Raw genomic sequence first — 13,672 nt, 5'->3', positions numbered from 1 at the left:
GTTCATGCTCTGTCTCTCTCTGTCCCAAAAATAAATAAATGTTGAAAAAAAAAAAAATTAAAAAAAAAAAAAAAGTAATTAGAGGTGGTTACCACAAAAACACAAATAAGAAGTAGGTAACCGTATGAACCAAGTGTAGAAAGAAAAAGGAAACCTGTCATCTCTTGAAGGGAGCTTATTATCTCTTACTTTCTCTCCTATCCTGTAGTTTCCATGGTATAGTAAGAAGAAACCTAGGGGAGACTACACGGGAAGTAGATAACTATGCAGTGTAAATCAGTAGTATTAACTGTGCAGTGTAAATCAGCAGTGAATTCAAAGTAATTTGTGGATATATGTTAATAGTCATAGCCATTCAATATGGAGAAGTTGATCTAAATAGAATTCTTTCAACCTGAATTATATTTTATTTTGCTCTGCTGTCCATCTCCAGCATATTGATAGTGCATATTTGTAATTTAGACTTTGAGGTGATAATACATGATGAACCTGAATACTTTTTGAGTACATAAATGAATATTAGATTCTGTTTAGAATAGCATATAATTAATGGTATAATCTCATGATTTATTAAATTCTTTATAATTTTTCATATTTGGTGTACTTAGTAACTATCTGGGAACTATATTGGATATTATGAAGTCTTGGGAAAACTGTATTTCTGATATTCATATGTAAACTTAAATGTTACTGACTATTCATTTCTGTATTGTGCTGCTAGCACTGACTAAATGAATCCATCTTTTCTTCCCATTTTTACCAATCTGATAGGTAAAAGAGCATTGTTGATTTCATTTATGTTTCTTTTATTTGTGTGCTTAGTTGTGGTTCACTGATAATTTGTATTTCTTCTTTGGATTGCCTTTTTCCTTTTTTTTTAATTTCTTTTATTAAAAAATTTCTTTTTAATGTTTATTTTTGTGAGAGAGAGGGAGAGACAGAGCTTGAGCGGGGGAGGGGTAGAGAGAGAGGGAGACACAGGATCCGAAGTAGGCTCAGGGCTCTGAGCTGTCAGCACACAGCCGGACTTGGGGCTCGAACTCACGAACCGTGAGATCATGACCTGAGCCGAAGTCAGTCGCCTAACCAACTGAGCCACCCAGGCGCCTCCTGTCTTTTCCTTTTTAATTCATGGAAGTTATTTATATAGCACATGTTCCATGCAGTTATTCAAGGATACTCAAAAACCATTGATTTAATGAATAAATGAATTAATGTTTTTCCATACTTACAACTTTATTAATGCATGTCGCCTGAAACCTGGGGGTGAATGCTTCAACTAGCATTTCCCTGTTGGGGGCTGTAGTGACGTCATAGAGGCCATTTTATGTACTTCCAGTTTGCCTCTTCCTAATCTGTCCCCTCTTCTAGCCTTAGGCCTGTCTTGCCAGAAGTATAAATTACAGGTGGGTGAGTATAGAAGGAGTGGGAGTAAAGGTTATAGGTAACCTGAGACTTTCATATCTGTTTTGAATCATCCCCCACCCCCTCCATTATGTTCAGGTGTGACATTGTTCACTTTCCATCTGTGGCCCATATTAGGAGCTCCCCCCTTGTCCAAAATACTCCACTTAACTAGTTGCAGCTAAATATTCTCCTGCAGGTATGGCTTACAAGTGAATCCATGGCCAGCAGCCGTGACCACTGGGCAGTTAATACCCCTAATGGCCCCCCCAGTGAGCCCTCTGCTTGCGATCACCCTTTATGTTTCTCGCCTTTAGCGAGAAAGGTGTGTACTTTTTAGGAATCCTCCCTTGCCTGTGATATGTTGGGAAATGCTTATTTGGTTTTTCTGTCAATCCAGTTCTACTTTGTTTTATTTCTATAATTTTCTTCAAAGTTTCTATGTCGTTGACATCCTTTCCTGTCACCGTGAAAATCAGTACAATTTTGAGAGGAAAGGAGAGCAAGAAGTAAATGTATGTGTTCAGTTTTCTGAACATTTGCATAAAAGGTATCTTGCCTCCAGTGGGAGAGATTAAAAGAGGCAAGTGTGGGCACAAGTAGACCAAAAAAGCAAGAAGATTGGCAGTTATTTAAGAATAGTTTGACCACCTGTTATGGCATTGTATACAGTTTTTATTAAGGTAGTTTTCATAGTTAAGTAGTATTTACTGTTTCTTACGTAAATAATTTCTATTTTGTCATCACAGTTCTTCAGTATAGTTGGGAGTTTTTTTTTTTTTTTTCCAACGTTTATTTATTTTTGGGACAGAGAGAGACAGAGCATGAACGGGGGAGGGGCAGAGAGAGAGGGAGACACAGAATCAGAAACAGGCTCCAGGCCCCGAGCCATCAGCCCAGAGCCTGACGCGGGGCTCGAACTCACGGACCGCGAGATCGTGACCTGGCTGAAGTCGGACGCTTAACCGACTGCGCCACCCAGGGGCCCCAGTTGGGAGGTTTTAAAGAGAGGAAATTGATGTGTAAGTTGTCCAGTCATCTGGCTTTAACCTGCTGTCTTGTCTGAGTGAGAAAAAGGCTCAGTTCTCCTGTGGACTGCCCCCTTTTTTGGTGTAATAAGGGGCTTTATGCCCTAGGCTAAGGGTTTTCTTTTGAATCTAAAATATTTTTAAAACTTTAAAATTAGGTATTGACTTGATTAAATTTCTATTCAGGTGAGTGATTCCAGCAGGACTATGAATGTTGAAATAAAGAGAGGAAGACGGGACAAGAATACTGATAGAGTTCTTTGTCAACTTTGAGAAAAGGCAGAAGAGTCAGATGATCAGAGCTATTTTCATAGTAGAACATAAGGATTTAGTAGATTATTGTGTTCTCTCTTGAGCTGCCGGGTACTTGTTGAATAATACTAATTATAGCTTTGTTCACACAAACTTTAAACCATTGTGGGTCCTCAGGAGAAGCAACAAGGAAACAACAATTACGCCAAGTTTGATACAATAATCTGTTAGTAAATTGTGAACATAAAGGATTATACTAATGAAATTAATAGTTTCTCCTCTGCTTTAATCAAAGCAAATTTCTCATTTCATTCTTTTTCTTTAGTTGGAAGATGCTGGTTCAAGTAGTTTAGATAATCTACTAAGTAGATACATCTCAGGCAGTCACCTACCCCCACAGCCTACAAGCACCATGAATCCCTCCCCAGGACCTTCTGCCCTGTCTCCAGGATCATCAGGTAAGCCATCAGAGGCCCTTCCTCATTTCTTTAACACTGTAAAAAGCTATCTGTCATTATAGTTGACCTTTGAAAACAGGTTTGAACTGCACGGGTCCACTTAATATGTGGAGTTTTTTCAGTGAATGCAGTACTATAAATGTATTTTCTCTTATGATTTTTTTTTTTAATCTTTATTTATTTTTGAGAGAGTGAGAGACAGTGAGAGCAGGGGAGAAACAGAGAGAGAGGGAGACACAGAATCCAAAGCAGGCTCCAGGCTCTGAGCTGTCAGCACAGAGCCCAACATGGGGCTCGAACCCATGAACCGTGAGATCATGACCTGAGTCGGACACTTAACCGACTGAGCCACCCAGGCGCCCCCCCTTATGATTTTCTTGATAACATCTTTTCTCTAGCTTACTTTATTGTGAGAAAACAGAATATAATATATGTAACATGCAAAATACGTGTTGACTGTTTATGTTATTGGTAAGGCTTCTGGTCAACAGTAGGCTGTTAGTAGTTAAGTTTTTAGGGAGTCAAAAGTTATATGCAATTTTTAACTGCACTGGGTGGGGGAGCGGTGTCAATGCCTATAACTCTCACATTGTTTTAAGGGTCAGCTGTGTATGTATTAGGATTTTCCAGGAAAACAGAACCAATAAGAGGTGTGTGTGTGTGTGTGTGTGTGTGTGTGTGTGTGTAGAGGGAGATTTTAAGGAATTGGCTCACATGACTGTAAGGACTGGCAAGCCATTGGGCAGGTTGGCAGGCTGGAGACCCAAGGGAAAGTTGATGTTACAGTCTAGAGTTTGGAGGCAAAATTCCTTCTTCCTCTGCGTACCCTAGTCTTTTCTCTTAGTTCTTCCAGTGGTAGGATGAGACCCATCCAAATTGTGGAGATTGATTTGCTGAGACAGAATCTACTGATTAAAATGTTAATCACATCTAAAAACACCTTTACAGCAACATCTAGACTGGTGTTTGGTCAAACAACTGGGTAGTTATATTCTAGCCAAGTTGACATAAAACTGACCATCATAGTATCATATCATATTTTTTTCCCTGATTGCTGTACTTATTTTTCTTCAAATTCTGTTGGTGGTTTTCAACTAAAGTAGTATATACCTGTAACATACACTGTTCAGAACTGTATTCACGTCCTCTGCTGGATTTGTAGATGCAGTTACTTGCCATGTCTTATATTTTATGATACAGATGGTCAGTTGGAGAGTTCTTTGGTTTCATCCTCAATTTAAAACTTGTAAGGTAATGAAAAATGGAAATTAAAGAACAAAACAAGGATTGAGGAAAGGCAAATGAATTTTCAAATTGCAATTTTAAAATAAAAACTTAAATTTATTGGAAACTGTTCACATTGTGACTAATCAAGTCTATGAGGGTACAGATCTCTTCCAAAATCCCAGTTGTTTTATTAACCCTGTTTGTCATGAAGGAATGAATAATTAAAGCCAATCTAAATGGATTGACAGTGCAGAAGTGGTTACAGAGTATATTTTCTTGGTTTAAATTAAACATTATTTCTTACTGAAATAGAAACAGACCACCTCATTATTTCTGGAGTAAAGATAGTTCAAGTTTAAATGTGAGTTTTTCATAAGATGCATCATTAATACAATTTCTGAGTGGTAGAATTTTTAAGGTGTAATATAATTATTCCAGGACTTGTAAAGAAGGAGTAACTATCAGGAATCTAAGAAAGATATTTACCAGATGACTTGGAGTTGGATGGTAAATAGCTTTCTCTTGATGTGGTAGTTTTCATTGATTGGATAGACTTGCTCTGAGGGGAATTCTGAGAATCATGTCTGGGCTCAGCTGACAGAAATTGGTTGAAACATGCCAAGGGTTACACATGCCATCCCTGATTTTGAGGTTAAGGCTAGGCCTGATTTCTAAGAATTGCTAAATTGCATCATAGTAATCTTTAATTCTGTAACTAGTAGGTAGAATTCTGAATATTCTTCCCTGCATTGATAATCATTTTATGTATTATTTTCCAGGTTTATCCAATTCTCACACACCTGTGAGACCCCCTAGTACCTCTAGTACTGGCAGTCGAGGCAGGTGAGTTTTAACATTGTTAGTGGGGTTTTTTTTTCCCTTTTTTATTAAGAAAAATTTTAAACATGTATTTTAATAAGAATATTACGTCGAAATCCTATGCTTATCAGTCAGCTTCACCCATTACCAAGTTATGATCATTTTTATTTCTTCTGTACTCCCATACATTTCCCCCTACTCTGAATTATTTTGAAACAAACCTCAGACATCTTATCATTTTACTTGGACTGTTTCAATATATATCATTTGAAGAATTTAAAAAATTTATAACCACACAACAATTGTTGCACCTAAGAAAAATTTATTAGCTAATTCTTTAACATCAGTAGAGATCGAGTTACAGATTTCCCAGTTTTTCTCATCCCTTTTTAATAAATGGTTTCTTTAAATTGCATTAAAATAAGCTGTATGTACATTGCCATCCGCAGATACGTTGAGGTCAAAATCAGATTGTATGTTGAAGAAACATATTGTTTCTCAAAACAGAGTTTTCCCCACCTTGTCATTTAAATACACTACTTGCTGTTTTTTCCCCTCTGTATTAATAATTTTGATGAGGAGATTTGGTCAGATTTAAGTTTGATTTGGGGGAAGGCTGGGTTGGAAGAATACTTCATTGGTGGTGTTGAGTACTTCCGTCAGGGCACGTAATGTTTGGTTGATTCTGTTTGGTTGATTCTGTGACAGCAACCATTAATGATCATTGCCTAGCTATTTTTTTTTTTTTTTTTTTTACTGGTTGAAAATAATGATATTTTAATTAATGTGTTCTTTCTTTTTGTTTACTGGTGTAATCTATTTCTGTAAAGGAAATTTTTCTGTCATAATAATGAGTTGGTTCCCAGCACCTTCCAACAGTGACCAATGAGATTTTTTATTATTACCTTTATGAACTCATAAATTTCAAAATTTTACATGTTCTAAACTATTATAGATGTTATTTTTATTGGGTTAAATTATTCCCTGTTTGGCTGTTTGGCTCCTTAGTCCTTTGGTATAACCCCAGTAGTCTTTGAAAACTTCCTTACTCCTGTTACGAATTGATGTTCCAGGTTTGTCTTATAGATTTCCTGCCTCAGGCCTACTGATCTCCATATCTTTAAGAAATCTTGGTTGTGTTAATAAGGAAATAGTGCTTGGAGACAGTCTTCTGGACATTAGGGGCACTCATTGCTACTTAAATTGTTTCTTATGCCTTTTTGGTGGACAGGTTTAAGAAATGGGGCTGGTGTGTGGGGTGTGTTAACATAAAATAGAATAAATGTTGACTGATTTTTAGTTTGAATAATTTAGTGCAATGTAAGAAAGACTTAAGATACATGAATTACTTTCTTAAATAAACTTTTTAAAACATTTTTTTATTTTGAGAGAGACAGAGATAGCACAAGTGAGGGAGGGGCAGACAGGGAGGGAGGGCCTCCATGGGGCTCTAACTCAAGAATCTGTGAGATCATGACCTGAGCCTAAACCAAGAGTTGGCCGCGTAACCAACAGAGCCACCCAGGTACCCCTGAAGGTTTATCTTATTTGGATGTGTGTGCGTGTGTGTGCGCGCGCGCGCGCATTCTGAAGACGGGTGCTATTAAAATACTTGCTTGACTTTTTAATTATGCTTTAAATAATCAGTACTTTTAGAGGAAAGTACAGATTGAAAAAGGTGTTCATTCTCAGTAGCAGTACGGTCTTACCAGTTTCTTCTCACTTCTCTTGCCAGTGGTTTTTGTGGTTTAGATAGAACCAATTAGTCATATACCTGTCCTCTTAGCCTATCATTTTGTTGATTCAAAAAAGGGTATTCTGGGTTGTTGACTACTTGTTAAACCCTTCTTCCAATTTCCTGCCCTCAAAAGCTAAAATAGAGTTTCCTTTGAGGAGGCTTTATGAACCACTGTTATTAATGCTGTTTTCTATAGATGTTTGGGGCAGAGAAGAGTTGAAAATGCTTTTATTATTATTTTTTAATGTTTTATTTATTTTTGAGAGAGAGAGTGAGCAGGGGAGGGGCAGAGAGAGAGAGAGAGGAGGACGGAGGATCCGAAGTGGGCTCTGCACTGACAGACAGCCTGATGTAGGGCTTGAACTTACAAACTGTGACCTGAGCTGAAGTCAGATGCTCAACCGACTCAGCCAACCAGGTGCCCCAAAACTGCTTTTATAAAGAAAAGCAATCACTGATATTCCATATAACTAGCCTGGGAAAATTGTTATTTACTAGACTTCTTAAATGATTTAGCATAAGTGTCTGACACCAAACTATGAGGTCTTTTCATAGTTTGATCTATGTTTTTAAAGAATTTGAGGCTAAGCTTATATCATACTTCTCTTACTTGCATTATGAGTATCCTTATCTTCTAGAAATACATTGTCTATCATTTTCACTTTAATGAGCATTACTTTTCATAGAATTGGTTTTATATACATTATACAATCAAACATAGGTGACATTTTTTGTTTTTTATTAGCTGTGGGTCATCAGGAAGAACTGCAGAGAAGACAAGTCTTAGCTTCAAGTCTGATCAAGTAAAGGTCAAGCAGGAACCTGGGACTGAAGATGAAATATGTAGCTTTTCAGGAGCTGTGAAACAGGAAAAGACAGAGGATGGCAGGAGGAGTGCATGCATGGTAAGCTCCCGTTGGGGTCCGTCAGGGATCTAAGGAGGCCACTGCACGGGTTCTTCCGTCTCTGCATTTTAGACTCTGCATGTTGTTTAGTTTTGAATATTTATGCTTGTAACCCAAGTTTTTAATCGCAGTGTCTGCTGTAATGTGTCACAAAAGATTTAATTGTATTAAGGACTCATTTGAAATGATCTTTTAGTGTGTAATTGGTTAGTATTTTTGCCATGATTCTAAATCGGGTTCTGTATTGTTCTGACTTTATTAATAATCATCTCAGTAGTCACACTGAGTCTCAGGCCACAAAAGATCCTTGACTGTTTTCCTGGATCTGTCAGCTCAGGATTAAGACTGCTGACGTGAAAGAAGTTTAATGATCAAAGAGTTTTGTGATGGGAAGATTGCTTTTGGTGTATGAATTTATTAGCTAGTGTAGAGTTTTTCAGATAGAACATTTTATTAAATGTATAATATAGAATGAAGGAAGGCCACCTCACAAACATACACGCGCCCAAATATTGGTCTTGGCTTTTCTTCCTGCCCAGGCTTAAGTGTCATTTTCTACACAGTTGGCACATAGAAATTTCAAGTAGGAGGATTAGCATATTTATTTAACACAGTATTTGTATATTTAGAGAGCAAAGGGATTTAAAGTTGGCCTTCATCCAATACCTGACTTGGAAAAGGCCCCCAGAAAACCGGGTGCAAAAGGGTGGTGAAAGATTTCTTTTACAATTATCAGAATCTTCCAACTTTAGTAAAATGATAAGTAGGCAGAGTAACATTTCTTGGAAGATATGCAACAGAGTCTTATGTGAAAATAGGGTATCAAAGTCAGCTCTTTGTAGGAAAAGTATAATCCTATGCTCTCTTTCCAGTCAATGTGCTTAGCAGCTTAATTAATTTTCTTATTATCCACGTGAACCAATATTAGAGATTATTCTATAAAATCATAAATTAACATGCCTAAATAATTTGGGGTTATTTTCATTCTTTTATGTCATAATGCCATTTCCAAATTCATTTTAAATTATGTCAGTTTATATGTGTGTGTATTGCCATGACTTTTAAGTTACACGCACATACTGCATACAATAAGGATTAAATGATTCTTTAAGAGGGGCGCCTGGGTGGCTTATTCAGTTGAGCCTCCGGTCTTGATCTCACGGTCATGAGTTCAAGCCCCATGTTGGACTCCACGCTGGACATGAAGCCAACTTAAAAAAAAAGAAAAAAAAACAAGATTCTTCAAGAATTTGTCCTTGTTTTGTTTTAGTTGAGCAGTCCCGAGAGTAGCTTGACACCACCTCTCTCAACCAACCTGCATCTAGAGAGTGAGTTGGATGCATTAGCAAGCCTGGAAAACCATGTGAAAACTGAACCTGCAGATACAAATGAAAGCTGCAAACAGTCAGGGCTCAGCAGCCTTGTTAATGGAAAGTCCCCGATTCGAAGCCTCGTACACAGGTCGGCAAGGATTGGAGGAGATGGCAACAGCAAAGACGATGACCCAAATGAAGACTGGTGTGCTGTCTGCCAAAATGGAGGGGATCTCTTGTGCTGTGAAAAATGTCCAAAGGTCTTTCATCTAACTTGTCATGTTCCAACACTTCTTAGCTTTCCAAGGTACCAGTGAAATACTTGACTTTTTTTTGTTCTTGTTTATATAAGCTGAAAGCTAAAAACCAGAAAGTTCTTCATGCAGATGGGCTTCCTAAGCAATGCACAGTATTTCTGTAAAACAGGGGGCCTGTTACTCCTTTGGTATTACCCTCTAGAGAAACTAACAGCTGAATGGTAAAATGTCCAAGATGTAAATAGTGTGATAAAAAATAGACTGTTTCCTGGCCTTCGGTTTGTACTTGGCATAAGCGAAGTAGATAAAACTCTAAATTATGAGAGGTAGGGGTCTGGGATGTTGGAGAAGTTAGTCGATTTCCTGTTGAAGCTGAATTTTTTTATCTATTGGAATCAGTCTTAACAGGGTCTACAATAATTTCATTTAAGAATACTATTTAGTTAGAGGCAGCTCTATTGGATCTTTACCCAGAACTTCCTTTTCTAATGTTTGAAAGCTCTCAAAAGGCATTTGAAAGAAAAAACAAGTACTTTGTAAAAACACCTACAACACCTTGAGTTTTTTAGTTCTGTCTTCCTCTTGACCACAGAAGCAGGTAGTTGGTAGTGCCAGCCCAAAGCATTATGTGCAGATTTCTCAGACTTTTCCTTCTGTCATTTAGCTGGAATGTCTTCCAGTCATGAACTTTGGAATGGAGAGTTACTGAATTCCTTATTTAGAAGAGAAGAACTTGGGATGAAGATAAATAAAGATTGGGGGAAATATGAGCATTGTCCTCATACTCTTTGACCCCCCTGGCAGCTCTATATCTGGTTTCAAGCATTAAAACATTCATTGGTGAGCATTCAAGGCAGGCTGGTGTTACTAGCTAACACAGTGGGACAAACGTGCTGGGTTGGGTTACAAAATTTGTGGACTGGTCTTAATTCTGTAGTGAACTAATTTAGCTTGCAAGGTTCACAGATTTTCATGGATTAGTTTCATTTCTTAAGTGGTAGAGTGGGGATTCGAAGAGCTCTTTTTCATCCCTTCCAGTTAACAAGTTGTGCTCAAGCCATATTTGTCTCCAGCTGATTTCAGAGACCGCTTTCTCCCTTCCCAAACCTTTACCCCCAGATTTCCTTTTAAGTGACAATAATGTTCTTGAGAAAGCTCAGCTTTTTTTCTGCCTGTAGATACAACATTCACATTTCCTCTCAGATTCCTTAGAAGCAATGATTTTAGTTGAATAAATACTACCTGTTTTGAAATTTTCAACCTTTGGATTAGAAAAGTGGTGGATATGTATAAACAGTGCCGGAATATTTTTCTGAAGAATCTTAATTCTTACCTGAGTCTTAGGAGGTATAGTCATTTGCCAGAGATGTAATAAGGGCCTTCTTTTACTTTGCTCTTTTATAAAAGGAAAGCATTGGCATTTTGGTGTTATAATTAAGTCATTTTATATTTTTCTTCCCTTTGAGTAGTAACATCTACCGGAATGTTAGAATTTTGCCACTGGATGCTTTCTCTCAAAGGCTGATGCTTGGGAAAGAATTGGAACTGTTGGCACAGACCAGTACAATCTCTAGACTTAAAATTTATTTATGGTGGGGGAGAGAAGGGGAGAATTATTGGGAGTGAATCCTTTTGGAATTTATGGTTTGATGGAAATCCTGATGTAAACAAACTATAGACTGAGCAGGTTTTAAAAGGTAAGAGGTACATATACCTATGTGTGCTTGCACTTAGAGAGTTGTATGTGTATTCGTGGTTTTTGACTGGCCATGAAGAAGAAGAATTTTATTTTTGGCATATTTATTACATGCCAAAACAGTATTGGATACCCCAGGAATTCCGTAAACTGTATTCTTTCCTTATTCATGAGTTGGGGTCGTTGTGAGGTAATACTGGGGTTGACAATCTTATGCTACAGGTACTGATCATCAGCTTTGTGCTAGGAAGAGGTCCCGTTTGAAATGCAGGGATACCAGTTTTATAAAGCTTTCTAGAAAGTAATTAGTTAAAGAAAGACTGGGGAACGTTTTGGGAAGCTTTTATCATACAACTTCCCTTTATGAGGTCTGATAAGAATAGAGAGCCTCTCTTCCCCTCAAAAACCAGAAAGGAAAGAAAACAAGCTGGAGACTTAACTCTGGAGAACTGGTTTCTCTCTAGAGTGGGTTTTGTTAAAATTACATGAACTAATTGCCTGTTTCCCTCTTTAGTGGGGACTGGATATGCACATTTTGCAGAGATATTGGGAAACCAGAAGTTGAATATGATTGTGATAATTTGCAGCATAGTAAGAAGGGGAAAACTGCACAAGGGTTAAGTCCCGTGGACCAAAGGGTAAGTGTCAAATAAGTTGGATATATTATTAGGGATTCTGTAGTTAATGTGGTTGTGCACCTCCAGATTACCTAGGTAATCTATAAAATTTTGTACAAAATATTGTATGTTGCTTTTACGACTCCTTTGCATTTGTATAGTCAGTAGTAAATAAATTACCTTAGTTTTCATCTAAGAACAAAACCACCGTATCTTCAATAAATTCATTTAAAGTAGAACAGATGAAGACAGTTTCAAAACTAAATTGGAAACAAGACAGTTTGCTTCAGTTATGTGTATTTAGTTAGATAAGTCAATAGGTAGGCATATGTGTTCAGCTTATTGTAATAATACTTTGTAGTGATAAAGTTCTTTTACTCAAGAATATCTATCTTATTAGGGGAAAAACTATTTCATGAGTTTTCCTTTCTTTTTTGGGGCCAGAAATGTGAACGTCTTCTGCTTTACCTCTATTGCCATGAATTAAGTATTGAATTCCAGGAGCCAGTTCCTGCTTCGGTGAGTTGTTTACTTTAGGAAATCCTTGGTGAAGAAGCCCAGTGTAAGACTTAAGAATGAGGGCTCTGGCCCTAAAACTTCTTGTCTCAGGCTTCTTGAATAATTTCCTCAACACTTCCAAGGTTCAAGATTTCTAATATTATTTCTTACCCCATTTGGATGTTCCAAGGACATATGTAATACCTTTATAGAATGATTATAGCAAGTACCTGATAATGTTGTAAGTACTAACCTGAAATTTTGAGAGAGCACAAGTGGGAGAGAGGGGCAGAGGGAGAGAGAGCGAATCTTAAGCAGGCTCCATGCTCAGTGCAGAGCCTGACCTGGAGTTCAGTCCCACGACCCTGTAATCACAGACCGAGCTAAAATCTAGAGTCGTTCGCTCAACTGACCAAGCCACCCAGGCACCCCCCAGTATGAAAATTTATTAGCACTAAATGGATATGAGACTTGTTAAAATTGCACTTTATTTAGTAAAATTTCTGTGTGCTGTCATGAAAACTTAATGAATTTAATTTCCGTGTCCTCTTTTACTTTTAAATGGACGTAAACGGATATAGGTATGATGGAAAGAATCTTAGATCAAGCGTCAGAAGACTTCTCCCAGTTCTGTCATCAAACTTGGGGGGAAATTACATAATTTTCTGCCTCAACCTTTTTTTTTTTTTTTTTTTTTTTAAATTGTTTAGAGAGCGAGCACAAGCAGGGGGAAGGAGAGAGAGAGAGAGAGAGGGAGACACAGAATCTGAAGCAGGCTCCAGGCTCAGCAGTCAGTGCAGAGCCTGATGTGGGACTTGAACCCAAGAACCGTGAGATCATGACCTGAGCCAGAGTCAGATGCTTAACTGACTGAACCGCCCTTGCCTCTACTTTTTTAAACATACAGTGGGAATATTGGACTAAATTTCTAAAACTCCAGTTCTGTGATTCTAGGCTCTGTACCTTGGGTAGAAAATAACCTCTGTATATTAGTTTGAATAAAACTATAAAATTGAATCTTTCACAGTGGCTCTTATCTTTTGAAGATAAGCCCTCTTTTATGAACAGTCAAGATTAGGAAGACTGGAAATTTTGCAAGTCAGTGCTCTTTATCTTAAAGGAGACTGTAAGGAATAAAAGCTCTAAAGGAATATCTGGGGTGGTCAGTGCTTCACAAATGGAATGAGAATATGCTACACACATTTTATTTGCTTACCATCTGTTGAATTAAGATATTATTGAATACCAGGTCTGTTATAGAATATTAAATACTAGACTTGTTAACTGGGTAGGCTCAGAAATGAATTTATTATTTAAAAAAATTTTTTTTAGGGGCGCCTGGGTGGCGCAGTCGGTTAAGCGTCCGACTTCAGCCAGGTCACGATCTCGCGGTCCGTGAGTTCGAGCCCCACGTCAGGCTCTGGGCTGATGGCTCAGAGCCTGGAGCCTGTTTCCGATTC

The 13,672-nt window shown here is 37.7% G+C and overlaps 1 protein-coding gene and 1 pseudogene across 4 annotated transcripts in view; one reads left to right on the top strand and one right to left on the bottom strand.

Annotated features, from left to right (window-relative positions):
- Positions 1-1,626, bottom strand: part of LOC121027817 (cyclin-dependent kinases regulatory subunit 2-like) — a 5,216-nt pseudogene extending 3,590 nt beyond the window's left edge.
- Positions 1-13,672, top strand: part of TRIM33 (tripartite motif containing 33) — a 132,265-nt gene that overhangs the window by 110,747 nt on the left and 7,846 nt on the right. For 2 of the 4 annotated variants that reach the window (XM_040471379.1, XM_040471378.1), the window contains exons 12-17: positions 3,010-3,142; positions 5,149-5,212; positions 7,672-7,831; positions 9,102-9,451; positions 11,612-11,735; positions 12,159-12,233. In XM_040471379.1, the coding sequence (XP_040327313.1) occupies positions 3,010-3,142; positions 5,149-5,212; positions 7,672-7,831; positions 9,102-9,451; positions 11,612-11,735; positions 12,159-12,233 (906 nt within the window). Of the gene's footprint in view, positions 1-3,009; positions 3,143-5,148; positions 5,213-7,671; positions 7,832-9,101; positions 9,452-10,065; positions 10,242-11,611; positions 11,736-12,158; positions 12,234-13,672 lie in introns of those variants that run through there. The other 2 variants (XR_005788898.1, XM_040471380.1) reach the window with 2 other exon arrangements.

Source organism: Herpailurus yagouaroundi, unplaced genomic scaffold (assembly GCF_014898765.1).
Source record: "Herpailurus yagouaroundi ecotype Mexico unplaced genomic scaffold, PumYag 77, whole genome shotgun sequence".
Classification (NCBI taxonomy): domain Eukaryota; kingdom Metazoa; phylum Chordata; class Mammalia; order Carnivora; family Felidae; genus Herpailurus; species Herpailurus yagouaroundi.
Note: the sequence above shows the minus strand (reverse complement) of the source record. Positions and strands in the feature narration are given on the sequence as shown.